Raw genomic sequence first — 24,451 nt, 5'->3', positions numbered from 1 at the left:
TGAACAATTGATTTTTACCTAAAATCAGGTAGTTTCCATGAAGCAAATGTTATTAAGACTCTATGACTCTACACACACACACACACACACACACACACTCACAATCACGTATGTTTCTTTAAGAAAAAAATTAAAAACCAGAGGAGGAAAGGAACTAAGATTTGTATAATGAAAAAAATTAGAATGAATTTCAGTCATCTTCCTGTAAGTATGCATATGCTGAAATTAGCATGTAGTTTATAAGCTAGATATTAAATTAACTTTCAATGCTATTTCCCAGCTGTAAAACTGACCATTTAATGTGGAAAATTATTCTTCCTGGAAGGGAACAGGCTAATGACACTGTAGACCTACTTTTGGTAATGTGTTGATGCTTGAGACCAAAATAATAAACTCGAAAGTGTATTTCTTCCTCAGAACTGTAAGGATCACACAGGTGGCCCTTATTGCAGTAAATGTCTTCCTGGTTTCTATGGTGATCCTCTTAAAGGAACCTCTGATGACCGTCAGCCCTGTGCCTGTCCACTCAGTATCCCATCCAATATATGAGTAACAAACTTCTCCCTGTCATGAGCTGGGAATCCAATTCTGCAAGTGTATTTTTGATATAGAATCTACCCTTTCTCTTATCACACATAACTAAATAAATAATAAATATATGCATGACTTTGTTGGGAAGATAATAAGAGCTTTTCTAAATATAAAATATTTAAAGTTATGGCTATTTACTTGGCAGAATTTTTAACATTTTATCTCTAGTTTGGGAGATTAAATATCTAAGAAACAGAACTGAAATAGAGTTTCTTAAACAACTCCAAAGAACAGACGTATGTTATACAAATATCGACATGTGTCTGCATGCATGCATGCACACACACACACACACACACACACACACACGCACATATCTTCATATTATGATAAAAAAAAACTGCAAATATAAATGCTGCTCATTTGGGTCCCAGTCACCCTCTATTTGTGACTCGGGCAAGCCATAAACCCCTCAAAAAGGTAAAATAAGTGATTGATCTAGTTGATCTTTAGGTACCAGTTCTATCCCTGTTATCACATGGTTAATCATATCATCATATATCATATTATGTATATGCTTGTCTTATTGAAACAGTTATAATGGTTTTATATTATAAATTATATTAATATTAAAATATGGGTGACACTTAGCACCTAATTTTGCATAAACTATAGCTTGAAAAAGTTTAGTGCAAACTTCATACAATTTTTTCTAGTCATCCAGATTTCTTTTTTTTTTTTTAAGTTTCTACTTGTTCACCTGTTCCCCTAAAGGTAAAGGGAAAAGCAGACAAAATACATACTTTTAAAAGCCTTTACCTTTAGGGGAACAGTGTATTCCAGCTGCTCTAATTCACTTTTCCCTCAGGGCAGCCATCCCTTAAGCAAACACATAAGCAAGACCCTGAAAGCACAAATGTTTTTAATTTAATGAGGCATATTATGTTGAACAATAATCAACACATTTTTTGTACTAGTAAAAATTGTAAATAACTAATTTTAAATCAAATACTTTTTTGGAATATACTTAAGGGTAAGCTTAGAGCTTAATAAAATTCATATTATATCTCACACACTTTCCAGCTATTTCCAAATACTGTAGTAATGTTGTAGAGCAAAAATTTTTTATGATTTTTAATGAAATGTGTTAGTGACAGTCTTTTAATATGAAGGTGTTAAGTTGATCATACTCTGATGTCTTACTCCAGATAGTCCTAACAAAAATGGATTTTGTTACTAGAATCCATGAATACTACAGACTAAAGACTCTGAGAACTATTCTGTCATTAAGTTTAAAAGCCCTCATTAGAACTAGGCTTTTTACTCTTCAGCCCACATGAAATCCTAGTCCTCTTCCCCCGCCACCTTCCTCCATCAGCATTTTCCACCTTAGCCATTGGAAAAGAAGAGAAAGAAGTAATATTTAATGGAAGCAGACTAGTACATTCCAGGCATAGGGGCAAACACTGTATTTGACATTATTTTACCTTCAAAAACAATTCAGTGAGCAGATGTCATTACTCTCATGGATTAAGTTTCAGAGTGGGACAAGAGCATTAAGTGCCATCTGGAGCTAGAACGCCTTGCTTTAAATGTTATGTTTCATACTTTCTAGCTGTGAAACTCTAGGAAAGTTACTTAAACTCTCTGTGCCTTAATTCTCTTGTCATTAGTTGGGGATAATAGGACCCTCTCATAGGGCTGTTGTGAGAATTACAGAAACTAAAATACACAAAGCACCTGAAACAATGAGTGAACATGGTGAGTCCAAAATGAGAACTGACCATTATTAAGGAATTTACTCAGAGTCATAAAATATTAAAGTGTCAGACTTGGAATTTTAAGTTTAAAGTCCATGTGCTCTCCATTCCTCTACAGCCTTACACTGAAGACTTCTTAAAAAAAAAACACACTGTGTTTTAACATTAAGGGGCTTAAATGGGAAATGAGTTAAAGTGCAACAGTGATCAGAAGTTCCACCTCTTGGGGGAGTGATGGAAATGTTAGCTGTCTGGGTTGAGATAGTGGTTTCACTGGTGTCTACATCAATTGAAATTCATCAGACTGTACTTTTGAATTATGTGTAGTTTGCCATACAGGAACCATACCACAGTAAAGCTGTTGAAAATTAAAAAATAATAGTGAGCAAGACATTTTCAGAATTTAAAGAATTAGCCTGGGTGGTTACAAACCTGAAGCTCCTTTATCAACCAGGGATGTGGGAAAAGAGGAACAGGCAAAAGGGAAATATGGAAAATAATGAATGTGTTGATCATAACATGACACAAGCCTGGTTCTGGGGTGTGCTTGTGAAGGGTTAGAGCCAGCAACGGAGAACCCATTCACAGCGGTGGGATGGAATTCTCCAGAACCATCCAATTTACACAAAACTTTCACTGAAAAAAAATAAAAAATAAAAAAGAGGGGTGGCACGTGGCCACTCATCTGCAGTGCTCTCCTTCTCGGCCAAAATGTCAATGGCATTAGCACAGCTGTCAGCCCAGCAGAGCTGGCCATTCATAGCACCATGTGAAGCCTAGCCTGGTACCTTTGGATTCTGTAACTGGGTGAGAATGTAGGCCTTGTGAATTTATTCTCAAATTGGACCATTACTATAAATACAGGAGAGTCATTAGGGAGAGAAGTTTGCCTGGGTGATTATAGGCATTTGTGACCCATCCTTCTTTGTTTACTGTGCTTCTACTTTATTTTATTTTATTTTTTGAATTTCATTTTTTTTATTGAGGTACAGTCAGTTTATAATGTTGTGTCAATTTCTGGTGTACTACACAATGCTTCAGTCATACATGAATAAACATATATTCATTTTCATATTCTTTTTCACTGTGATCTACTACAAGATATTGACTGTATTTCCCTGTGCTGCACAGTGTAAACTTGTTTACCTATACTGTGCTTCTACTTTAAAATGGATTCTAATTGTGTTCCTGAAAGAAGAAAGTCAGCAAATGTTAAAACTTGGCATCCTTCAGTGCCAAAAAGATTGAGGTCCCCATGTCCAGTGACAGTATTTTCTTAAGTATGTGTATTCCAGTGTGGTATATATATTATGCAGATCTTGATTCTTTAAAATAAAGACAACTCGGTAATAACAATATCAGATACACCAAATATTTAAAGATCCTTTAATTTACAAAGTGCTTTCATTTACATGAAATAATTATTAAGTAATCAATTTATCCTTAGAAGTAGAAGTGGTAATCAAATGTAATGGCTTATTTTAAATTCCAGCTTTAAATGTGACATTTTTACAGGGAGTTATACCTGATATCTTGTAAAAACCTATAATGGACTATAATCTGCAAAAAAAAAAAAACCTGAATCTGAAACTGTACACCTGAAATTAATACAATATTGTAAACCAACTATACTTCAACTGAAAAGTGGCATTTTTTTTAAGTAGAAAGAGGGAACCCTGATAATCTACTTTGATTAAAAGTTCTAGAAGTCTGTTCAGGGGTATTAGGTCTTTTAAATGTAAAACAACTGTGAAAATTAACATAGTTTAGCTGCACAGTTATGGAGAGAAAAGTCCATCTTAATCTAATAACCTGAATTTTTTTCTCTCTAAATAACGGGGCACTTAGTGACTTAAGAGAGAAACTCTCCTTTTAAAAATGTTTTTAAAAAAGCATTACTCTTGTAATCTGAGTTAGAGACTCGGAGGAACAAATTGAACAGTCACATATTAACCAGAAGATGGGATTTGAATGTTCACAGATTATTCAGGAAAAAAAATTCAGCTAAAAGTTGCTGCAACCTTCATCTGGAAGAAGTGTCAGGCTTGGTGGTAGTTTTGCCTTGGTGATTTATCTGTTTAATCCCTGGTCATAAATCTTATAAATCACAAGCATTTTGGCTCCAAATTTCTTATATAATACTGCAAAATAAATCAAATGTGTAGGAAGATAGAGATAAATTGGTATAATTATGATGTATGAATACAGACAAGTATATAATATTTAAATTACACATATGTATCAACTTCATCAACTATTTACAGTGCCCACTGTTTGCTAAGCCTCCTCATCTTGGTGATGCATGTGTTCTAGCTGTAGATTATAACTAGGTAGTGAAATTTACCTCTAGAGAAACAAATAAAAATGTAAATGTTTCAAATGTTTTATATTCATTAATTTCTGGCATCATATAGCTTACAGACTAAATATGGTGTGAAAGAGACAGGTGATTGTCTGCCCTTGAACACTTCGGATGTATCTGAATAAGTAATATTACTGAAATCATTATAGACTTCCATCAGTTACATAATAAAATTAGAGAGATTCTTGGCACAAGGCTGGACAGAGGGTAGGGCCTTAATAAATTCTCTTAACATCATTGTGAGTACTACCTCCTTCTGTGCATCAGAAATGCTAAAATTTAAATTTTTGAAAGAATGGACCACTTCTAGAGCTGACCCTGGGGCACACTCAGGGGACCACATTGAATTATTATTGTTAAAATTAGTACTTAAAATAGAGAAATATAAATATTCTAAGACAAAAGGTAAATTTTAGGAAACAATCAATTCAATAACATTCTTTAAAAATTTTGGAGTGTGTGAGATATTTCAGAGCACTTTCCTGCATATTGTTAAGTGTCCACATAGGTGACGATCATGCACTTGACTAGTCACGCACATCAGAAAGGAAAACTCAACTCCAGAGAAATTCAGTGCCTTGATTGTGATCATAGAGCTTGCTTGTGGCCGAACCAACATTAAAACCAACATATTCTGATTCATCCTTCTGTCCTTCTTCCACTGGGGCTTTAGAAATAGAAATAATTACACACATTGAAGAGAAGGAAAAAAAATGAACTTAATGTTAGACAAATGGTGAATGTTCATTGTAAATAATGACTCCAGGGTTTGGCCACAGCCATGCTAACTCAGATGTAAGGGGCTGGAGTAGGATGAAACACTGCAGATTTAATGACTAAATGAGTAACTAAATACCCTACACTTTAAGCAAGTCAACATATGTTGGCCCACATTTTTAACTGTTATTAAGTTGTAGCTATAATTTATGGTGGCACTTTCCTAAGTATTTACTTTCATACTTTATCAGCATGAAAGGCTTTACTCAGTACATTAACCCATTCTGCAGAATGAGAAACTCAGGTTTGAAGAAACACAGAAAATAACCCAATTCCAATTACAAAATCCAATTATGGACATTAAGTCAGATTACATATTATTTTACAATGAAAGAAATATGTGTTTGCTCAATGGTTCTACTGAGAATAAGTAGAACGGAGATCCTTGAACTGAAAGAAGAAAAGACTTCTGGAGACGTTTCAAAAATGTATGTGGCCAAACCAAACTCATGAAGTAAGATGAGTTTCTCCTTCATTTTCCTCCCCTCTCTCTCAGTCCTCCGCTCCCTCAGCAGTTGCGCTTGGATGTTCTCGAGACCCTGACCCCCAGCTTACTCCCTCACTGACACTTTGCAGCATCTTATCCCTTTGGCCTCTCTTCCCCTAACCAAGTGTTCCAGGTAACAATTTAACTAAAAGGAGTTCTGCTTCCCTATTGTATATGCAAACATAGAACATGTCCTGATTGTCTAACTGATAATGATGGAAATTTTATGCCAGTGATGAAAGGATCGGTTATTTCATATCACATCACAGAAACCAAGAGGAAGTTCAGTTCTCTCTTACACTGGCTGTGAGAAAACTCAAAGCCATACGTTGATCTGACACTATCAAATGAATGTACTTAATATATACTCATACATATGTATACATATATATGCATTTTTTACAATATACATTTTGATTTTAGTTTTGGGTTTTTTTTTCTTTAATATTATTGCATCATTTTATCTAAGTGTACATATTTTGATAGGTGGGATTAAATACTTTCTGGAACAAAGCCAACTGTACCTGCATTTACATATTCACATACATAAATACATACATATATGTTCACATACATACAAATATATACTTACTTATAAATGGATCATTATAAATATAAAAATCTATGTTCAGCCATGAAGGACTATTCCCACATTCAGATCCTTACTACTTATTCGAGCAGTCACTTTTCTTCCTCCTCTGTTTGTGGAAAATGCCTGCTGTTCTTAGATTTTTTTTTTTTTAAGGAAGCAGAATCTAGTTAAGTCCAGACTGCAGGCTGGGGAGTTCAAGGCACCTCAGTGGGGGTAGCAAGTTACGATCCCAGAGGCCTCAGCCCCCTTTCCCAGGTGTTTTGGGGACATTTTCTGGATGACACAGCATCAGGAACTTCACTGATGACTGCAGATCTGCCAAGGCATTGGCCCCAACGTGGCCCCCAGCAGGTGAGAAAGCCACCCTCATAGAAGCAGGTTGGGGGCCGTCCTGCTGGTACAGCAAGCGGCCTGCTCTCCTGAAGCGTCCATCCATCCGGGGCATGAGCAGATGTCTGGCTTCCTCTAGTGGCAAGAAAACACCTGCCATTCACCTGCCATTTCACTGGCTGTGTGGCTGTAGGCCGGTAACCTAATGTCTCTGAGCTTCAGTTTCTATTTGTAAACTGGAGGTGGAAAGACTCACTTCTCAGGGTTATCACAGGGGTTAAATTCCATGCCAGGTCTATAGCACTGGGCACAGGAGAGGTGCTGAGTGAAGAATTATCTTGTGTTGAGGTGAGCAATGGCGTCAGTATAGCTGGATTGAAGTAGCTGTGGCTTTCAGTTCCAAGATCTCCGAGTGACCCGTGGGAGCCCGGTCACAGGGGTTGGGCCTGACTTCCCACTCTGGTCCTGCTCTCTGCCGGAGGCCATCACACTGCTTCTCTGAGCCTTGGTGACCTCCACAAGCAGCGTTCCCCACCAGCAGGGAGCCTCTCCCCAGGCCACTGAGAAAATCCATTAAGCTTCCAAAGTCCTTTGAAGATACAAGCTGTGTTCATCGGTCAGATAACAAGACAGACAAGACATCTTCACCAGGTAACTTCTCTTCGAGAAGCAGCTCATGGAGGCCAGGGCAAGTTGGTCCAGGGTCTTCTAAGTCCTGCGGGTACACGGGGCAGTGACCCACTTCTGATGCAGGGGTCCCATATGCAGTGCCCCTGGGGGAGAGAGGGAGGGGCAGGTACTCACATACCTGGTCTGTCAGAGACCCCATCCACATCCCTGCCCTCACCCCTCTTTGGATCTCCTCTGGTCTCCCTGCTCCTTTTTGCTTCCTTGTCCCTACATCCTGCTCACCCCCTCATTCCTAGCTCTTGTGTGTCTTCTGTGGCATGGAGTGGATAATCCAGGAAGCTGAACACTGTCTCTGCTAGTGTAGAGCTGGCCAACTGGAGTTAGATGACATAATCTTGGAATTACTCAAAGTCAACAATGATCTTACAGTTCCTTCTTTCTGTTCCAGCACAGTTGGCATCATATATTTGCCAAAATCAGTGTCACATTGCTGCATTTGCCCATCCAAATTCTGGAGACATTTTTTACTGTACATGTTTACTTCTCATTTTAATTTTATTTTTGCGGCAGAATACTGTCTTCTCCATAGCTATAACTGCAGTTACAGCAGTAAGGAAGTGAACCCTCCTCATTTTGTGGTCCTTATAGAATACTGAAGCACACGTACAGATATATTTTATGAGAAGGTTTTATTTATATTTATCATGTCAAGTAGCTACACTATTAGAAGTTTAGACTCAATTCTTACCAATAGGTTGAATGCCAGTAGTCAGTTATTGGGAAGAGACCATCCAGTTAGAAATCAAAAGTTTTGGATCTTGTGCTAAATTCTCCTGGAAATTAGCATATGGTTTTGAAGAAGAAAAATTACGCCTGCCCCTACCAGTTCATAGGACTTTGTGAAAACATGATAGAATTATTTGCAAATGCACTCTAAAAATGCAAAGAGCTGGTCAGATCTGACACGTTGTTATTGGTTAATTTTTTTGAAATAACATTGATTTTTATCAGTGAGTGCATTTTGCTTTACTTCTATATATTTAATAGTTTGAAATCTATTTTATAAATAGTTTTTTTTGGTAATCAAAAACATTTTAATGATTACTGTTCTTTTTAATTGAGTTATAGTCAGTTTACAATGTTATGTCAATTTCCTGTGTAGAGCACAAATTTTCAGTTATATATGAACATATATATATTCATTGTCACATTCTTTTTCACTGTGCACTACCACAGATCTTGTATATATTTCCCTGTGCTACACAGCATAGTCTTGTTTATCTATTCTGCGTATGCCTGTCAGTATCTACAAATTTTGGACTCCCAGTCTGTCGCTTCCCTCCCCCCTCCCCCCGGCAACCACAAGTTTGTATTCTATGTCTATGAGTCTGCTTCTGTTTAATGATTACTGTTTAGACATTAACATTGTGGGTGTATCCAGATGAGGATGAGCTGAAGCACACTCTGACAGCACACTACTGAATGTTATAGTTTCTGTATTGAAATATGTAAAGACAGTCACAAACTGGCACCTAGGGATATATACATTTACAAATTCTGTAATTTGTAAATAAACCCACAGACAGAACAGTCAATTAATCTTTGACAAAGGAGGCAAGAATATACAATGGAGAAAAGACAGTCTCTCCAGCAAATGGTGTTGGGAAAACTGGACAGCAGCCTGTAAATTAATTAAGTTAGAACACTCCCTCACACCATACACAAAGACAAACTCAAAATGGCTCATAGATTTAAATGTAGGACAAGACAATGTCAACCTCCTAGAAGAAAACATAGACAAAACATTCCCTGACAGAAATCTTAGCAATGTTCTCCTAGGACAGTCTATCCAGTCAATAGAAACAAAAGCAAAAAGTAACAAATGGGACCTAATTAAACTTACCAGCTTTTGATAGCAAAAGAAACTATCAACAAAATAAAAAGACAACCTGTGGAATGGGAGAAAATATTTGCAAATGATGTGACTAACAAAGGTTTACATTCCAGAATATATAAATAGCTCATACAAGTTAATAAAAAACAAACAAACAAAAACCCAAGCAACCCAATCCAAAATTGGGCAGAAGACCTAAACAAGCAGTTCTCCAATGAAGACATGAATGGTCAATGGGCACGTGAAAAAATGCTCAATATCGCTAATTATCAGAGAAATGCAAATCAAAACTATGATGAGGTATCACCTCACACCAGTCAGAATGACCATCATCAAAAAGTCCACAAATAATAAATGCTGGAGAGGGTGTGGATAAAAGGGAACCCTCCAATACTGTTGGTGGGAATGTAGTTTGGTGTTGCCATTATGGAAAACAGTATGGATATTCCTCAAAAAACTAAAAAAACTTATCAGCAATCCCACTCCTGGGCATATATCAAGAAGGAACTCTAATTTTAAGATACATGTACCCTGTTGTTCATAGCAGCACTATTTATAATAGCTGAGACATGGAAGCAACCTAAATGTCCATCAACAGATGACTGGATAAAGAAGTTGTGGTGTATCTATACAATGGAATACTACTGAGCCATCAAAAAGAAAAATTAATGCCCTTTGCAGCAACATGGATGGACCTGGAGATTGTCATACTAAGTGAAATAAGCCAGAAAGAGAAAGAAAAATGCCATATAATATCACTTACACATGAAATCTAAAAAAAGAAAAAAGAAGGCACCAAGGAACTCATCTACAAAACAGAAACTGACTCACAGACATAGCAGACAATCTTAAGGTTATTGGAGAGGAGGGGTGGGAAGGGATCAATTTGTGAGTTCGAGATTTACAAATATTAACTGAGAGATAAAAAAATTGATGAAAAAACAAATTTCTTCTGTATAGCACAGGGAACTATATTCAGTATCTTGTAATAACCTTTAATGAAAAAGAATAAGAAAATGAATATTATGTATATATGTGTGTGTGTGTGTGTGTGTGTGTATGATATATGATTGGGACATTATGCTGTACACCAGAAATTGATACATTGTAAGTGACTATACTTCAATTAAAAAAGAAAGAACACCTTTATAAATTCTTTGCAGATTGTTCTTTTCCACTGTGTGCATGTAAGATGGAAACATAACATGTACTAGGATTTCAAAAGAAACACTGGGCCATGTGCTAAAAAGAAATGTCTGGTAGACACATCATATATCATTGTGTCATTAAAGCAGCTGATCTAGTTTGGGCCAAAGAGACAAGTCAAACACATGAAAGTTGTAAAGAAGAGAACAGCTGAAGGTATAAATAGTTCATGGGAAGTTGAATTTCCTGCTTTCAAGACAATGGATTAGTCAACTGAGTGACAAGGCTAAATAAAGGCCTGAAATCTTTCAAGCCATGAGGCTTAAATGAATGAGTTTTCCTACTGAAAGATATGTACTGTGCCCAGATTCACTGTGAAAATTCTCTGCTCTCATTAAGAGGAATAGGACTGTTCAACGTGGCTTGAAATCTACAGGATTCTCTTCTACAGTTTCTCAGTTCTATTTTTCTTAAAGGGTAGTGCTAAACTATATAAAAATTACCCCGGTTCATGAACAAAATTATTCCTAGGCCCTTCAATTTAAAAAAAAGAAATGTTACTGTGGTATTAATACTTGAAATGAGCAGCATGGAAGAATGCAGGGTCTAATTCACCCAACGCACAAAAAAGCCTCAGAAGCCAAATGACAGTAACACTGAGTGGCAAAATTCTCACCAAGTTCCAATTCTTGACACTGATCTCTCTTAGATTGCAGTTCAGTATGTATATCTTGAATGACATCATCAAGGATTTCATTCATCTTCTCAAGTGTTTTGATATCATCCTACAAGAAAACACAGAGGTCAGTAATAGCCACTCATTACTTTACTTCTGTTTTTGTGGTCTGTAATCTTGGAAAAAGAAGGGTTTTTTTTTTTTTAACCTGAAATCTATGTACTTCATTGGAGAGAATCCTATGTTCCCTCATAGCTTCTTTAGTACATTTCTTTATTTCGTTGATCTATACAATTATGTAAGAATGGATTCAGAAATCAAAACCATTAATTATAGCAAAACCGATCTCCTGTGGGTGAGTCCTTACAGAAACAAAGAAAACAGTACTTTACGTGGGTATGATGTTTGCTTTGAACGGGCTGTTACAGAATATAATGAAATGGACCACCAGGAGGAAAGAAAGGAGAGACAGTGAAGTCAGCAAGCTAGAAGGAGGCAGACGCCCTTCAAGGGGAAGCCATGAGAATGAGAATGAAAGGTTGATTATACCTTCTGTGTGCACCTGGATATTTCTTCTACAAGTTCTGAGTTTTTCTTCATGCAACGCTTGATCGCCTCAGAAATCCGGTGTAAATTAACTAAAAAGAGATAAAAAAAAAACCAATCTCTAATATTATCACCAAAACAAGCAAAATCGGATTACCCCAATGTTTCAAAAGCAAAGCCACGTTATCCTGGTACTCTGAGCAAAAATATCCTTTCAGCATTGCTGTAATCCCTGAAGAAGGCAAATTTAGTTAGTAGCATTTTAAATGTAAAAAACAAATGTGAAGGTAAGAACTCTATTAAAGTGAGATTCCTATTCAACCTTTCTTCAAAAATGGGGAAACACAATACAATGTCTCCACCTAATATCACATCATTAAGGAACATACAGCTTAGAAAATGTCAACGGTTCAAATAGCACCTACATCAATAGATACAGAAGAGAAAAAAACTCAAGCATCCTGTGTACTTAAATGTTGTCTTCCTGTCACCAATAAAGTAAGCAGATTGTTGCAACTGCTTTAAAAAATCAAAAGAAAGAAGAAAATTCCTGACTTCTTCCAGATTTTCCCCACCTCCACCCACAGTTTAAATTACCCAGAGAAATCTTTCTAATACCACTTGCTTGGTTACTCAGACCTCCAATGTCTTCCTGCTGCCGGAAAATTTCCTTTCATAAGAACCAGGGTGGGTGGCTTGGAAGGACACAGCCGCTGGAATCACACATCCTTGAGTACAATCTTGGCTTTACCACTTAATTGCTGAGAACACGAACACCTTACAATCTGAGTCACAAGGGTCATCAGCCCCAGACGCGAAGGTTTTCATGCACCGTGTAGGTAAACACTCGCCTTACAGGTGGATAACACCACGGAAAGCCCGGAGAGCAGGGCCCAGGAAGCTAGAACCTCCTGCCAGGCATTTAATAATATTGTCTGACCCCAAAGTACAGACTTACCCTCTATCTTAACAACATGATATCTCTGCTGCCCTGAGGTCACACTTCTCTATACCCTACCCTGGGGGTTGCACTTCGCCACAAGAAACACCCACGTTCGAGGACCTAATAAATGTGTGCCAGACGGCTGTCCTGCCTCCCCACACACAGCTCCACATAACCGTCACAGCCTGGGAAGCCTGCACAGAACTCATTATCCCCATTTTACATCCTTTCATTTCTGCTCATTCATTAGTGACATTGAAGCTCCTTCCACTGACGGCTCAACGCATAGTTGAAGCCTCTGCTGTGACACACACTTTGACTGGCATTATCTGTCTTCATCTCTAAGCCTTAAGTTTGGTTACCTCAGACAGTGTCGTAATCTTTACACTTCCCCGTGAGCCAGGTTAGGCCAAAGTACTCCCCTCAAACTTCAGACTCACCAGATTCCCTAACTTTTCTAAATGGAATTAAACACACCTATGTCTTCCCACCAGTGTGACCTGTTCCCTCTCCTGGGCTCCTGTCTCAACAGGTGGTGACTCAATCCTAAAATGCTGTCATTTAGGCCACAAGCCAGGAAAAGTAAAATTATGAAGAGGCAAATTAGACCTGAGAAGTCAAGGTATTTACTTCCAGTCAAATTAGAACCAACACAAACACCTGTACTGAGGAACTATTACAAAGAAAACAGAAGCCTGAAATCTTACCTCAATATATTCGATGCTTTGCCTAGAACAGAGAGAAAGAAAATTAAATTTGATGTAAAAGCATGTTATTTTGCATAAACTTACAGTTCCTAACAAGCAAACTGTGATCCAATGGCAGTATACAAATGATGCAGCCCAGCATAATTAATTTATAGAATTTTTAAAAGTAAAAAATAATTTCCTATTCAGTTGGTGATATTTCGATACCCCTTTTTGAGTAAGAAGGAAGGTAAATATCTAATTTTCGAAGAAAAGATTTGTTTACAGTCTTCTACATGAGCACCAGTCTATTTAACTTTAATCCTGGAAATGGCAGATATTTTAATTACTATCCTAAAGCACCATTTATCTCACATTATATTTTGTCAACTCCAGTAGCCATAATGATCCAGAACCAAGGACCGTTTTCAAAGCCTCTCAGGAAACAGTAGCAAAGGCAAAATCTTTGGACTAAGCTATGCCTCTTTCACGCGCCAGAAACACCTTAGAAAACGTCTACTCACTGTTAACTATTTGCTGAACTGTCAAATGGTTCCAACAAACCAGGTCCTACGATCTTTCCCAGACGACTAGTGACAATGGTTGCCAAGTCAGAGGTGGAGTGGAGACTGGCTAGACAAAACGCACAAGCAGCAACAGTAATGAAAGTCGACATTTACGAAAAGGGTGAAAAGAGCTCCCACGTGTGACTCAGCCCTGAAGACAGCACTGGGTGACAGCTCAATAAAATCCAGGCAAGGCCCCTGTCAAACACCGTGTCCTGGCCCCTGGTACATAGTTCCCAAATCAAAAGTTGTAAATGGCGATCAGATGCTGAGTTTGGCCTGAAAAACTTGCCAAGATATCAGAATATCATGCAGTAGTCCAACAGCACCTACAATAATGCTATCGCAGGAAAAGCACCGAGAAAGGGGAAAGGGGAAAGCCAAGGATATCCCTTTAAAGTCACACCTTGCTCAGCAGTGAGCACCTTCTGTCCGATGGCATCTCACCCACAGGCAGAGACGAGCGGGAGGAGCAACAGGCATGTGACCCAGAGGAAGGACTGAGGGGCAAAATATGGACACAGACAAGAGTCCCTTGAAAATCAGAACAGAGGGCTGTTCCAAAAGCGGGAAGCAGAGTGGGGACATGAGCTGCTTCCCTTCTCCCTCTCCAACCTCCTTTGCACCCTGTGATGTTCTTTCTTCACAGGGCATCTCATGGCCAGTGAGGGATAAAACACGCCACAGAAATCCAGGAGAAAGACCTTTGATTTGAGTGAATTTTCCAATCAATACGCATGAGGATATTTCACTTACAATGACAGGTCTGTTACAATTAACAAGTCAGGGGATCTGTTCTCAATTTTAGAACTTTGCACTCCAAACTCTGCCACTTTGGGACCAGTTAATTTAAGTCATCTGCAAAGCTCGTTTATATGGAATAATTTGTTTCCAACAGTGTTAGATAACTGAGGCATCTCTCAAATAAGCTCTTGTCCTGCTCTCTCCTAAGTTAACGTATTAAAAGACCCTAAAATAGAAACCATGTCCAAGGGTGCCTGGGACATGAATGTGCTTAGAAATGAGAGGATGTGACAGAGTGAACAGAGGATGCTTTTTGCCAGGACCATTTCACTTCACTACAGTCAGTTCCGTATATCAATTAATCGTGCCCTAGTGTTGGTCTTAATCTAATCATGTCTTCAAGTTTCATCTTGGTCTGTGAATAAAAGACTGCTGCACAGGTTCAGAGAGTAAAATGCTTTTCCACAGAAGAAGGTTTTATATGATTACAACAGGACATAATCAAATGAGCAAGTTTTGTAAACAGAAATGCATTAGAAAAAAATTTAAAATGACCTTGTTCCCTATAGATAAGGATGTTTCTTTTTTCTATTTTATGACATTTTCATGCAACGTTATTTATTCATTCTTAATGTAAATAGAAGCACATACCTTTCTAACTACACTGTATAGAAACTCATGGTTTCTGCTTTTTCCATTTGACACTAACATTGTGCATTTTTTCATTTTCCAATTTTATTAGGTAGAATTATTACAATTTCACTGCACATATACAATATATTGCAGGTAAAAACATATGTACAATATGCTGCACATATTTTTAATTTACATATTTTACTATTCTTTGTTTCTAAGAATAGTTTAGAGCGTAAGCTTTTTAAACTTACACAGTTATCACAGGAATAATGCCAACCACAAAATAAGAATCAACAAAATGTGGTAATCCAATCATAAAAAAGTCAAATGTGCTTACACATATTAAAGAATATTGTCCATTTCTTGAAATGTCTTTGCAATATATGAATTCTAAAAGCTGCCTAATATCACACCGTATGGATGCACAGTAATTTAACAATTCTCTTACCAAGCATCATTTAGGCTGTTAATGTATTTTCCTTTCTCACATATCTTTTTATGTTTAATTTTATTTGTTCTATTTATTGAATTTTTAATGTTCTCTATTCCTTTCATATAACCCAGAAGAGCCTAATGTTTGACATTTCTCTTATTTTTTTGAAAAATAAAAAGCCAATTAAATTGCCTTTTTCATATTGATCATCAATGGTTTCTATCTCCTTTGAGTCACTAATCCGAAAAAGAAACAAGCCTCATTTTCATTATTCATTTATTTTTATGAAGTCAGAGTTTTCATTTTCAGGAAAAAAAAAGGTGGGGAGAGCTTCTAGTTTTTTCTTGCACCCCAAATTTTGGTCATCACTACTTCTGGATTTCAATTATTGATTTTTCTTTGTTAAAAATAAGAATTAATATTCCTGTTTTTTTCCTAAAATTTTGTGCTTATATCATTGTACACACCTGGCCTAAATTTCATTTTATCCTGGCCACACTTTATCTCACCCGTTTAAATCAAATATTCTGCTTAGGAGAAATTTTTTCCTCTCCTTTTCCACTCTCATCCAGCCCAATTTTCTTGCTTTAGAACCTCTCATTCACTTCCTAATTTAGGCAACTCTCCCCACCCCCAGCATATTCTAAAAGCACAGTATCTTGGTGGTTAAAAGGGATTAGTCAATATATTTAACCTGACTCAGTGGCCCCACAGTTTTAGTCTCTTTGGCTTAAGGAAGGAGACAAAAGGCTTATTACTTTTTCAACTCTACAAACCTTTACAAAGCCAGGCACTGACAGACACTGGGGATTCAGAAATGAACAAAACATGGTTTCTGTCTTCAGGAACCTCATAATCTACTGGGTGGAAAGATAAGTAAACAAATACCAAATACGTAGACAAGATTACTTCCATGAGAGGGAGATATTATGGGAGCATATAACCCAGGCTGTGGGCGTTCTTAAAAAGGGGTGCCTGACCTGGGCCTTGAAGGACAGAGCCCCAGAAATCCTCAACTCTAGAAAGAGTCTCTGCCTTCTCACACATCTTTAAATGCATGTCTGGTTATTTCATTGGGGTTATGAGAAATGGAATCACACTGAATTAAAGGAAATGAACATTTTTAAGGTTTCACATATTCTTAAATTGTATCTAAGAATCATTATGAGAAGTCACAATTCCTTAACAGTGTAAGAAAGTGCCTATGAAAGGTTGAGATCTATGACTTCCTTTTCATAGAAAAGAACTAGGTCTTAGTTTTCTTAGTGAGATTATAGTTGTCATACTGTTTCTTATTTTAAAAGTTTAAAATACTTTCTAAGGTTGTTTCAATGTCAAACATCAATTTGCATTCATGTTACTAATCTGGAAGAAAACAAATGCAAGGTGCAGGGACTATCAAAGCCCTTGTGTATTTATGATTCAGGGGACAGCTATCGAGTACCATAATATACTCACAGCAAGGATCGTCTTCCAGAGGTAAATGGCCAGGATAGCAATCCCCAGGCAGGCAGCAAGGAGAGACTGCAAAGGAAACCACGAAAGTCAGGGCCAGGATGAAGGTAGTCAGGCACCACACCAAGGAGGTGAAATCAAAATCATGTTAACATAATTTAAATTAACTAATAAAATGTCTCAACGAAATTTAAAATATAGCTGTCATGAAGATTCATCTTTCAGAATCATAAGCTAGTGTCCAACAGGTAACCACAACCCTCACATATCCCCAGTGGGTCCCAGTGTTGCCAAAAAGGTGGGAACTTGGCACACTCGTGTTTGGTTAGTGGCTTGTAGGGTTGTTAGACACTGTGACTGTGGGTGTCTTTAAGTAAAGCTCCATTTCCAGTTCACCTGAGATACTACTGGGTCTTGCCTGTAATGCTGTGCCGAAATCTCTGCTATTACAATTATATTGGAATTAATACGTCAGTAATAATTAAGCAGAGAATATCCGTAAGGCCAAATAACAAAAACCATCAGTTTTTTAAAAAATTTTCTTTCACCATTGATTTCCATTCTGAACCAGGGCACACAATGTCAGATTTCTGAAATGCGTAAAAGATTTGCATAAAAGAGGAATTCAGCATATCGCATGATTAAAACTATGGGAATCAAAGCCAGTTAAAAACACAATCCCAAATACTCACCAGCAAGAATTCATCTTTAGGTGTTAGCATCATAATGGAGTGCAAAGCTATCTTTGTCTCCTTCCTTATCCTACAACCAGAAAAAGCATCAGCAATGCAACTAAGTTGCCTTTGCCCAGCACACCAGGATACCAGAGAAGCTCGCACTTCCGTGCAACTAAAGGTGGGTGGACTGCAATGCAGAGAAGGCAGAAGTGAAGGCACAGGGGAGGCGGTGCATGCTAGCCCAGCTAACCAGCCCTGGTGGCTCAGCCTGCATCCCAGAGAAACCAGTAGCAACAGGGGCAGTGGCCACACGACTGCAGCCTTGCAGAAGAAACAGTGCCCACAGCCACAGGTAACTGTGTGGCCATGGAGCCCGGGCCCCCGGCCCTCCAGCTGCTGAGACAACCCTGGCCCCCCCACCCACAGTGGCAGATTGAGCCCAAGAACCTGACATCACTGGACACAGCAGAGGTGGTCTCAGGACCCCGACTCCCCTCCCCCTCCCCCCTCCCCCTGGGGTGGCAGAGCCTCCGACTCAGGAGATCTCAGACAGGAGGGAAGTTTGTAAGCACTTTATGATAGCAACAGAAACAGACTCACACAGAGAAGAAACATGGTTACCAGGGGGTAAAGGGGGTGGGAAGGAATAAATTGGGAATTCCAAGTTTGCATCTCTTGAGGAGTGGTGGAAATGTTAGCTTTATTGATAGTGGTGGTGGTTTCATGGGTGTGTGCATCTATCAACATTCATCAAATTGTAAAGAAAGAAGGAAGAAAGCATGCCATGAACTGGAGGGCGTGCTCCCTTTTTACCTCGGGTTCCGATTCCACTGACTGAATGGGGAAAGCGGGTCCCCAGCTCATTGTCCTGGAAGGTCCTGGTATTTATGTAGCATTTGGTGTATTCACGCCCCCACTCAAAGCAGCTCTGTGTTCTCAATCTGCATTGGGATTTCTCCCCAGAGACATTCTTGAATCTGTAAGGAAACAAACCATTGCATCTAAGATTTAGCTCGTCAAGGTTCCAACCAACGGATACTTAATTTCATCAGCAAGACCTCTGCAAACTGTCTTTCTGAAAATGAAAGCTAAAGCAGCGGCAACAGCCTAGAAAGCCTGAGGGTCTGTGCCGCTCACTACCCGGTCCCAGAGAAACCTCACAGGTCCCCCCACTCAGCGCTCGGCCCCAGGAGGCAGCTTCAGACTCAGCACAGTTGGTCCAAAGCCTCCGGAGCCTCGCCGCCAGGCTCGGCAGTTTCCCGCCACGCATAGCTGAGGGTGCCCACGCCCGGCGGTTGGGACCAACGGCGCCTCCTCCGGGCAGGGAGGGCCTGGGTTCCAGCCCCGTTTCCGCGGGGAGAGCCCCCGCTGCGTGTCCATCACTTCTGGTGCGCGGCGGGTGATCCGCGCCAGCCCAGCCTTTTCCCCTGACTGGGACCTATCCTACGCACAGGGACTGGAAAACAAGGAAATCTTTGCTTTTCTGAGTGTTGAAAGGGACCTAGAATTTATTAATGTATTTTCATAATATGCACTGCTTTAAGCGCTGGTCTCAAACCCAGGCTACTACTTTACATATGCTAGACGGCAGGTGATCGTGTTTATCCACGAAGATAGTTCAGTTAAACCAAACTTTAACATTTTTTACCCTATTTTTCAAATTTCTCCTCATCATTGAAAAAAGACTCTAATCATTAAAAAATATATGAAATTCAGTTTATACCAGACTGTTTCTCTAGCATCCCCATCCTGATCATGAGCTTATTTCAAAAGTTGCCATTTGGTGACATACACAACAGGGTCAGGATGCAAACCCTGAGGGTGCTACGTATCTGCTGTTAATTTACTGCATGCATCCTTGGCTAATATTTTCAATGGGAAGTGCTTTAGAGATGGCAGGCAGGTAAACAAACTTACATCAGTCCTACAAGTATCCAATGTTATAAGCAATGTTGAGCATCTGTATGTCTTCTTTGGAAAGATATCTATGTAAGTCTTCTGTCCACTTTTTATTTGAGTCTTTTTTATGTTAAGTTGCATGAGCTTTCATATATTTTAGAAATTAACCCCGTCCATCACAGATGTTTCTCCTATTCTGTAGGTTGTCTTTTTATTTTGTTGATGGTTTCCTTTACTGTGCAAAAGCTTTTTAATAATTAGGTCCCACTTGTTTATTTTTGCTTTTGTTTCTTTTGCCTTGGGAGATGGATCTAAGAAAATATTGCTATGATTTGTGTCGAAGAATCTTTGCCTATGTTCTCTTCTTGGAGTTTTACTGTGTCATGTCTTAGATTTAGGTCTTTAATCCATTTTGAGTTTATTTTTGTATATGATGTGAAGGAATGTTCTAATGTCACTGACTTACATGTAGCTGTTCCAATACCACTTGTTGAAGAAACTGTCTTCTCTCCATTGTATATTCTTGCCTCCTTTGTCATAGGTTAACTGACCATAGGTGTGTGGGTTTCTTTCTGGGCTCTGTATTCTGTTCCATTGATCTCTGTGTCTGTTTTTGTGTTGCCACCATGCTGTTTTGATTACTATAGCTCTGTAATATAGTCTGAAGTCTGGAATGGTTATTCCTCCAGCTCTGTTTTTTTTCCCTCAGGATTACTTTGGCAATTATGGGTCTTTATTGGTGTCATATAAATTTTATGATTATTTGTTCTAGTTCTGTGAAAATTGTCCTGGGTATTTTAATAAGGGATTGCATTAAATCTCTAGATTACTTTGGGTAGTATGGTCATTTTAACAATATTAATCCTTCCAGTCCAAGAGTATGGGATTTCTCTGAGTCATCTTCAATTTCCTCTATCAGTGTTTTATTGTTTTCAACATACATTTTCACTTCCTTGGTTAAGTTTGTTCCTAGGTATTTTATTTTTTGATGTGATTTTAATTTTTTTTAACTTTCTCTTTATGATATGTCATTGTTAGTGTAAAAAATGCAACAGATTTCTGTGTATTAATCTTACATCCTGCTGCCTTGCTGAATTCATTTATTAGTTGCAATAGCTTTTGTGAGGAGACTTTAGGGTTCTCTATATAGTATACATATCATCTGCGAATAGTGACAGTTTTAATTCTCCCCTTCCAATCTGGATACATTTTCTTTCTTTTTCGCATCTGATCGCTGTGGCTAGGACTGCCAATACTACGCTGAATAGCAGCAGTGACAGTTGGCATCATTGTCTTCTTACTGAATTTAGGGGAAAGGCTTTCAGCTTTTCACCACTGACTATGATGTTGGCTGAGGGCTTGTCATCAATGGGCTTTATCACGTTGAGATCTGTTCCCTCTACAGCCGCCTGGTGAGGGTTTTTACCATGAATGGATGTTGAATTTTGTCAAGTTCTTATTCTGCATCTATTGGGATACAGATCACCTCACTCCAAGTATAGCAGAGTGTAAATTCAATAGTCTATGCTGCCAGGGCAGAAGATAGCCTGCTCCCTTAAAGTCCTCTGTTACAATGTCCAAAAATCCACTGAAATAGTTAGTGGAATTGCAACTAGTTACACCATGAACATATGAAAACTTTAACTATGTTTGGAAGATAGAGAGAAATGAGCCTTTACCAGAAAGAAAATCTCACAGATAAATGATGAAATAGCCACACAGAGTAGGTTTCTAACACCAGACGGTCTTGAGTCTTTCGCCGACAGGCGTAGAGGCTGCCTCCCCTTGGCCTCCCTCTCTCTTCTCCTCCTCCCTTAAGATCTCAATAAGCTTCTTTATCCTTTTCCACCTCTTCCCTCCTCACCCTCCTCATCCCACTTCCTTTTCCTCCCTCTGGCTCAGAGTCCTTCGGAATCTGACCAACTGCCTGAGCTAGAAAGTGAGGAAGGAAGTGGGGTGTGAGGTTTGGGGGAAGACCGCAGGCTCTCCGACTTACACTTAATGGAGGAGAAGAGAGAAAACGGATCACCTGGTTCAGTCTCAAGGTCAGAATCACCAAGACAACAAACCTTTATTTTAATATTGAATCTAGTGTGTAATTTTGCCAAAGAGTAGTATGTTTTCCCTCCTTCTCCTTGTATTACCCTGGCTTGGGGTGAGACAAATCCTCAGCAGAGTTGTGGGCCCAGAAAAGGATGGGGGGGAAGTGGGGTCTCTTACCAAGGGTACACGGTTACTTTTGCACATTTTTGGTTCACTAGCTACATCACGTAATACTTCCTTATCTCCTGACCCTTGTTGGTCAACTCCAGTAATGGGCCTACATCTTAGTTTGCTTCCTGTATGACAGGGAGCACAGAAAACTGACATTTGCTTAATTGCTCCATTTTGATTATCTCCCTGGAGCATTTCTCCCCTTACTTTTATTACTGCACCAAACTTTTCTCATGTGATGGGACTTGACCTTTTCTATCATCTACAAAAGGTATTTCTATATACATCCCTCATACTCTCTGCTAGACTGTAGACTAAGAACAAGTTGCATTTCCAAATTTTGATAAGCTCAGCACTTAACACCCGAAACATATTAGGGACATGTAGATGCTCAATATATTCTGGTTGAATAAAAGTTTGAAAACTGTTCTCGTCTTTTCTACAGCTTTGCGACGGCTCCGCCTTTGCTTGGCATCTTTAACTCTTCGGTGTTTTCCTATGTGGCTCTCACTGTAATGCTGCCATCACCTTTACTTTCTCAGGCCATTAGATACTGCTTCTCTGCACTACTTTCAAGTGTTGTGATATGGTGACACATTTTAATAAGTTTTAAACATGTTTTTAAAAGTCATGTTTTATGAACATGACGTGAATTCTGTGCAGCTACCTGGCAGATGAGGCACTTTGAACCAGAATGCGCTCAGACCACTTTCTCTATTTGGGGATTTTATCTGCAATCCTTCCAAACCTCTTTTCGGTTAAGAGAACTTTGGCTAAATGTGACTAAATGGGAAGTTTGGGAGAAAGTGATAAGTTTAAAATAAAAAAGAAAATCGTGTACATATTAAATTACTATGGAGAATAGTTTAAAATAGACAATAAAATGAGAAGTACTGTCTGCTCTGCTTCAGTCCTTCCAGTAAAGCCTTCAGAGCTCCATAGTTCTAAACAGCTTATTATTTCTAGATTTATCAGCTTTATTTCATATGTCCCAATTGGTTTTCATGCTGACTAATTTTTCATCCACACCTTCTACTGAATTAAATAGTTGTTTTGTTTCCATTCTTGATCCACCATTATTAGGGAAGTGAACTTGGGCAAGTTACTTAACCCTCTGTGCCTCAGTTTTCCTCTCTCTCAAATGGAGAAAATCTGAGTACCTGATAGGCTTGTTGTGAAGGTTAAATGAGTTAATACATTTCGGGAGCTGTGCCAGCACATAGTAATTGTTACGTAAGTAATGACTATTACTGTAGTTCTCTTCAAATTTACATATGTAAATTAACACTATATTTTTAAATATTAATTTCTCCTTCCATCAACTTAGAACATATATATCTCCCTATTCTCTAAGATACTCTTACACTTTCCTTCAACTGTGCTTTCAATTTATGGAAATTGACTAAATAATTTAATTTAATGTGTTAATGTAATTCAATAATTACTTCAGTCCTGTAACCAAACTTAAGGTTTCTGTTTTGTATAATCTTGAAAACTGAAACTTCCCCCCTAAAATAGCATTTAAATTATTATGACAATGTAAACATTATTTGCTACATAGTGAAGTAGATATGATTATCCTTCATTATAAATCCAGTATCAAAAGAATAACATTTCAAACACTGATAAAATATTTTCTCATGTTCATTCAACCATTCAAAGCATTCCATATTTTAGTTTGCAATATTTAAATCATTGTGTCTTATGAAGCTTTTATTTTTCACTGCTATTTCTACTTTTCTTTAGCCTTGCAGATAAGAGAACCATACCCCTTTATTATATGCTGAAGATCACCCACCTTGTACATACTGCTCTCCACTGCAATACGACTCCAGCATCCCCCAGATTTCCTGTTTCCATCTTGGTCCTGACTTTCCTCTGACTTAGCTTCATTATTTTCATTCTTTCCTCATTTTCTATTTTATTCCTTGTTTTGCTAAACTGTATAACGTCCCCAGAAAAGATGATTGGGAGGCAGACTTTCTAAATTCCTGCATTCCTAGAAAACGAATTTCTTTGACTTCTGATTTCTGATAACTGTCTAATAATTTAACTGGGCCTCAAATACTGAGTTCAAAATCATTTCCCTTAGAAGTTTATAAACATATTTCTTCATTATTTTCTCATATTCAGTGCTGCTAATTAGAAGACAGATGCCAGGTGGATTTTCATTACTGTGTAAGTGAAACTAGATTTTCTTTATGGAAGCTATTAGAATTTTATCTTTATCCCTGGCAGTTTGAAATATAATGATGTGTATATGTAATATTTTACTTTATCTTTTATATAGCTTACTTGATTTTTCATAGGTATTTTTAGATTAAAATTTTTGCTTTTAGTCCCTTCAAATTTCTTTTCTCTAATAACTTCCTGTCCTCTATTTCTTCAGTTCTCTCTCCCCGAAATACATTGTGAGTCAGATGTTGGCGTTCTGAGATTGAGTGGCTACATACCATCTGTCCATCCC

At 38.3% G+C, this 24,451-nt stretch overlaps 1 protein-coding gene across 2 annotated transcripts; it reads right to left on the bottom strand.

Moving 5' to 3' along the window:
* Nucleotides 1-3,663: 3,663 nt before the first annotated feature.
* Nucleotides 3,664-19,154, bottom strand: LOC140697822 (uncharacterized). Of its 2 annotated transcripts, XR_012075178.1 has the most exons (7): nt 18,685-19,154; nt 17,887-17,956; nt 17,198-17,263; nt 13,382-13,403; nt 11,735-11,823; nt 11,186-11,294; nt 3,664-5,320 (listed from the first exon to the last, which is right to left on the bottom strand). XR_012075178.1 is itself a non-coding variant. In XM_072966278.1 (6 exons), exons 1-6 carry the CDS (start codon nt 19,139-19,141, stop codon nt 7,548-7,550), a joined length of 705 nt encoding a protein of 234 aa, XP_072822379.1. In that variant the 5' UTR covers nt 19,142-19,154; the 3' UTR covers nt 6,856-7,547. The 2 variants fall into 2 exon arrangements, 1 of the variants encoding a protein (XP_072822379.1); XM_072966278.1 differs by lacking the exons at nt 3,664-5,320; nt 13,382-13,403; nt 17,887-17,956 and adding an exon at nt 6,856-7,612 and having other exon boundaries at nt 18,685-18,848; nt 18,930-19,154.
* Between the last annotated feature and the right edge of the window lie 5,297 nt (nt 19,155-24,451).

The sequence above is a fragment of the Vicugna pacos genome, chromosome 8 (genome assembly GCF_048564905.1).
Source record: "Vicugna pacos chromosome 8, VicPac4, whole genome shotgun sequence".
In the NCBI taxonomy this organism is placed as follows: Eukaryota; Metazoa; Chordata; class Mammalia; order Artiodactyla; family Camelidae; genus Vicugna; species Vicugna pacos.
The sequence above is the reverse complement of the archived record's forward strand: the minus strand, read 5'-3'. Positions and strand labels throughout refer to the sequence as shown.

Coding starts and splice junctions, on each gene's coding strand:
- LOC140697822 (XM_072966278.1), bottom strand. CDS start 19,141: ATGCGTGGCGGGAAACTGCCGAGCCTGGCGGCGAGGCTCCGGAGGCTT. Junction 17,264..18,684: donor CAGTGGAATCGGAACCCGAG/GTAAAAAGGGAG, acceptor TTTCCTTTGCAG/TCTCTCCTTGCTGCCTGCCT. Junction 7,613..11,185: donor GTGTCAAGAATTGGAACTTG/GTGAGAATTTTG, acceptor TCTCTCCCCCAG/GGGCACTGCATATGGGACCC.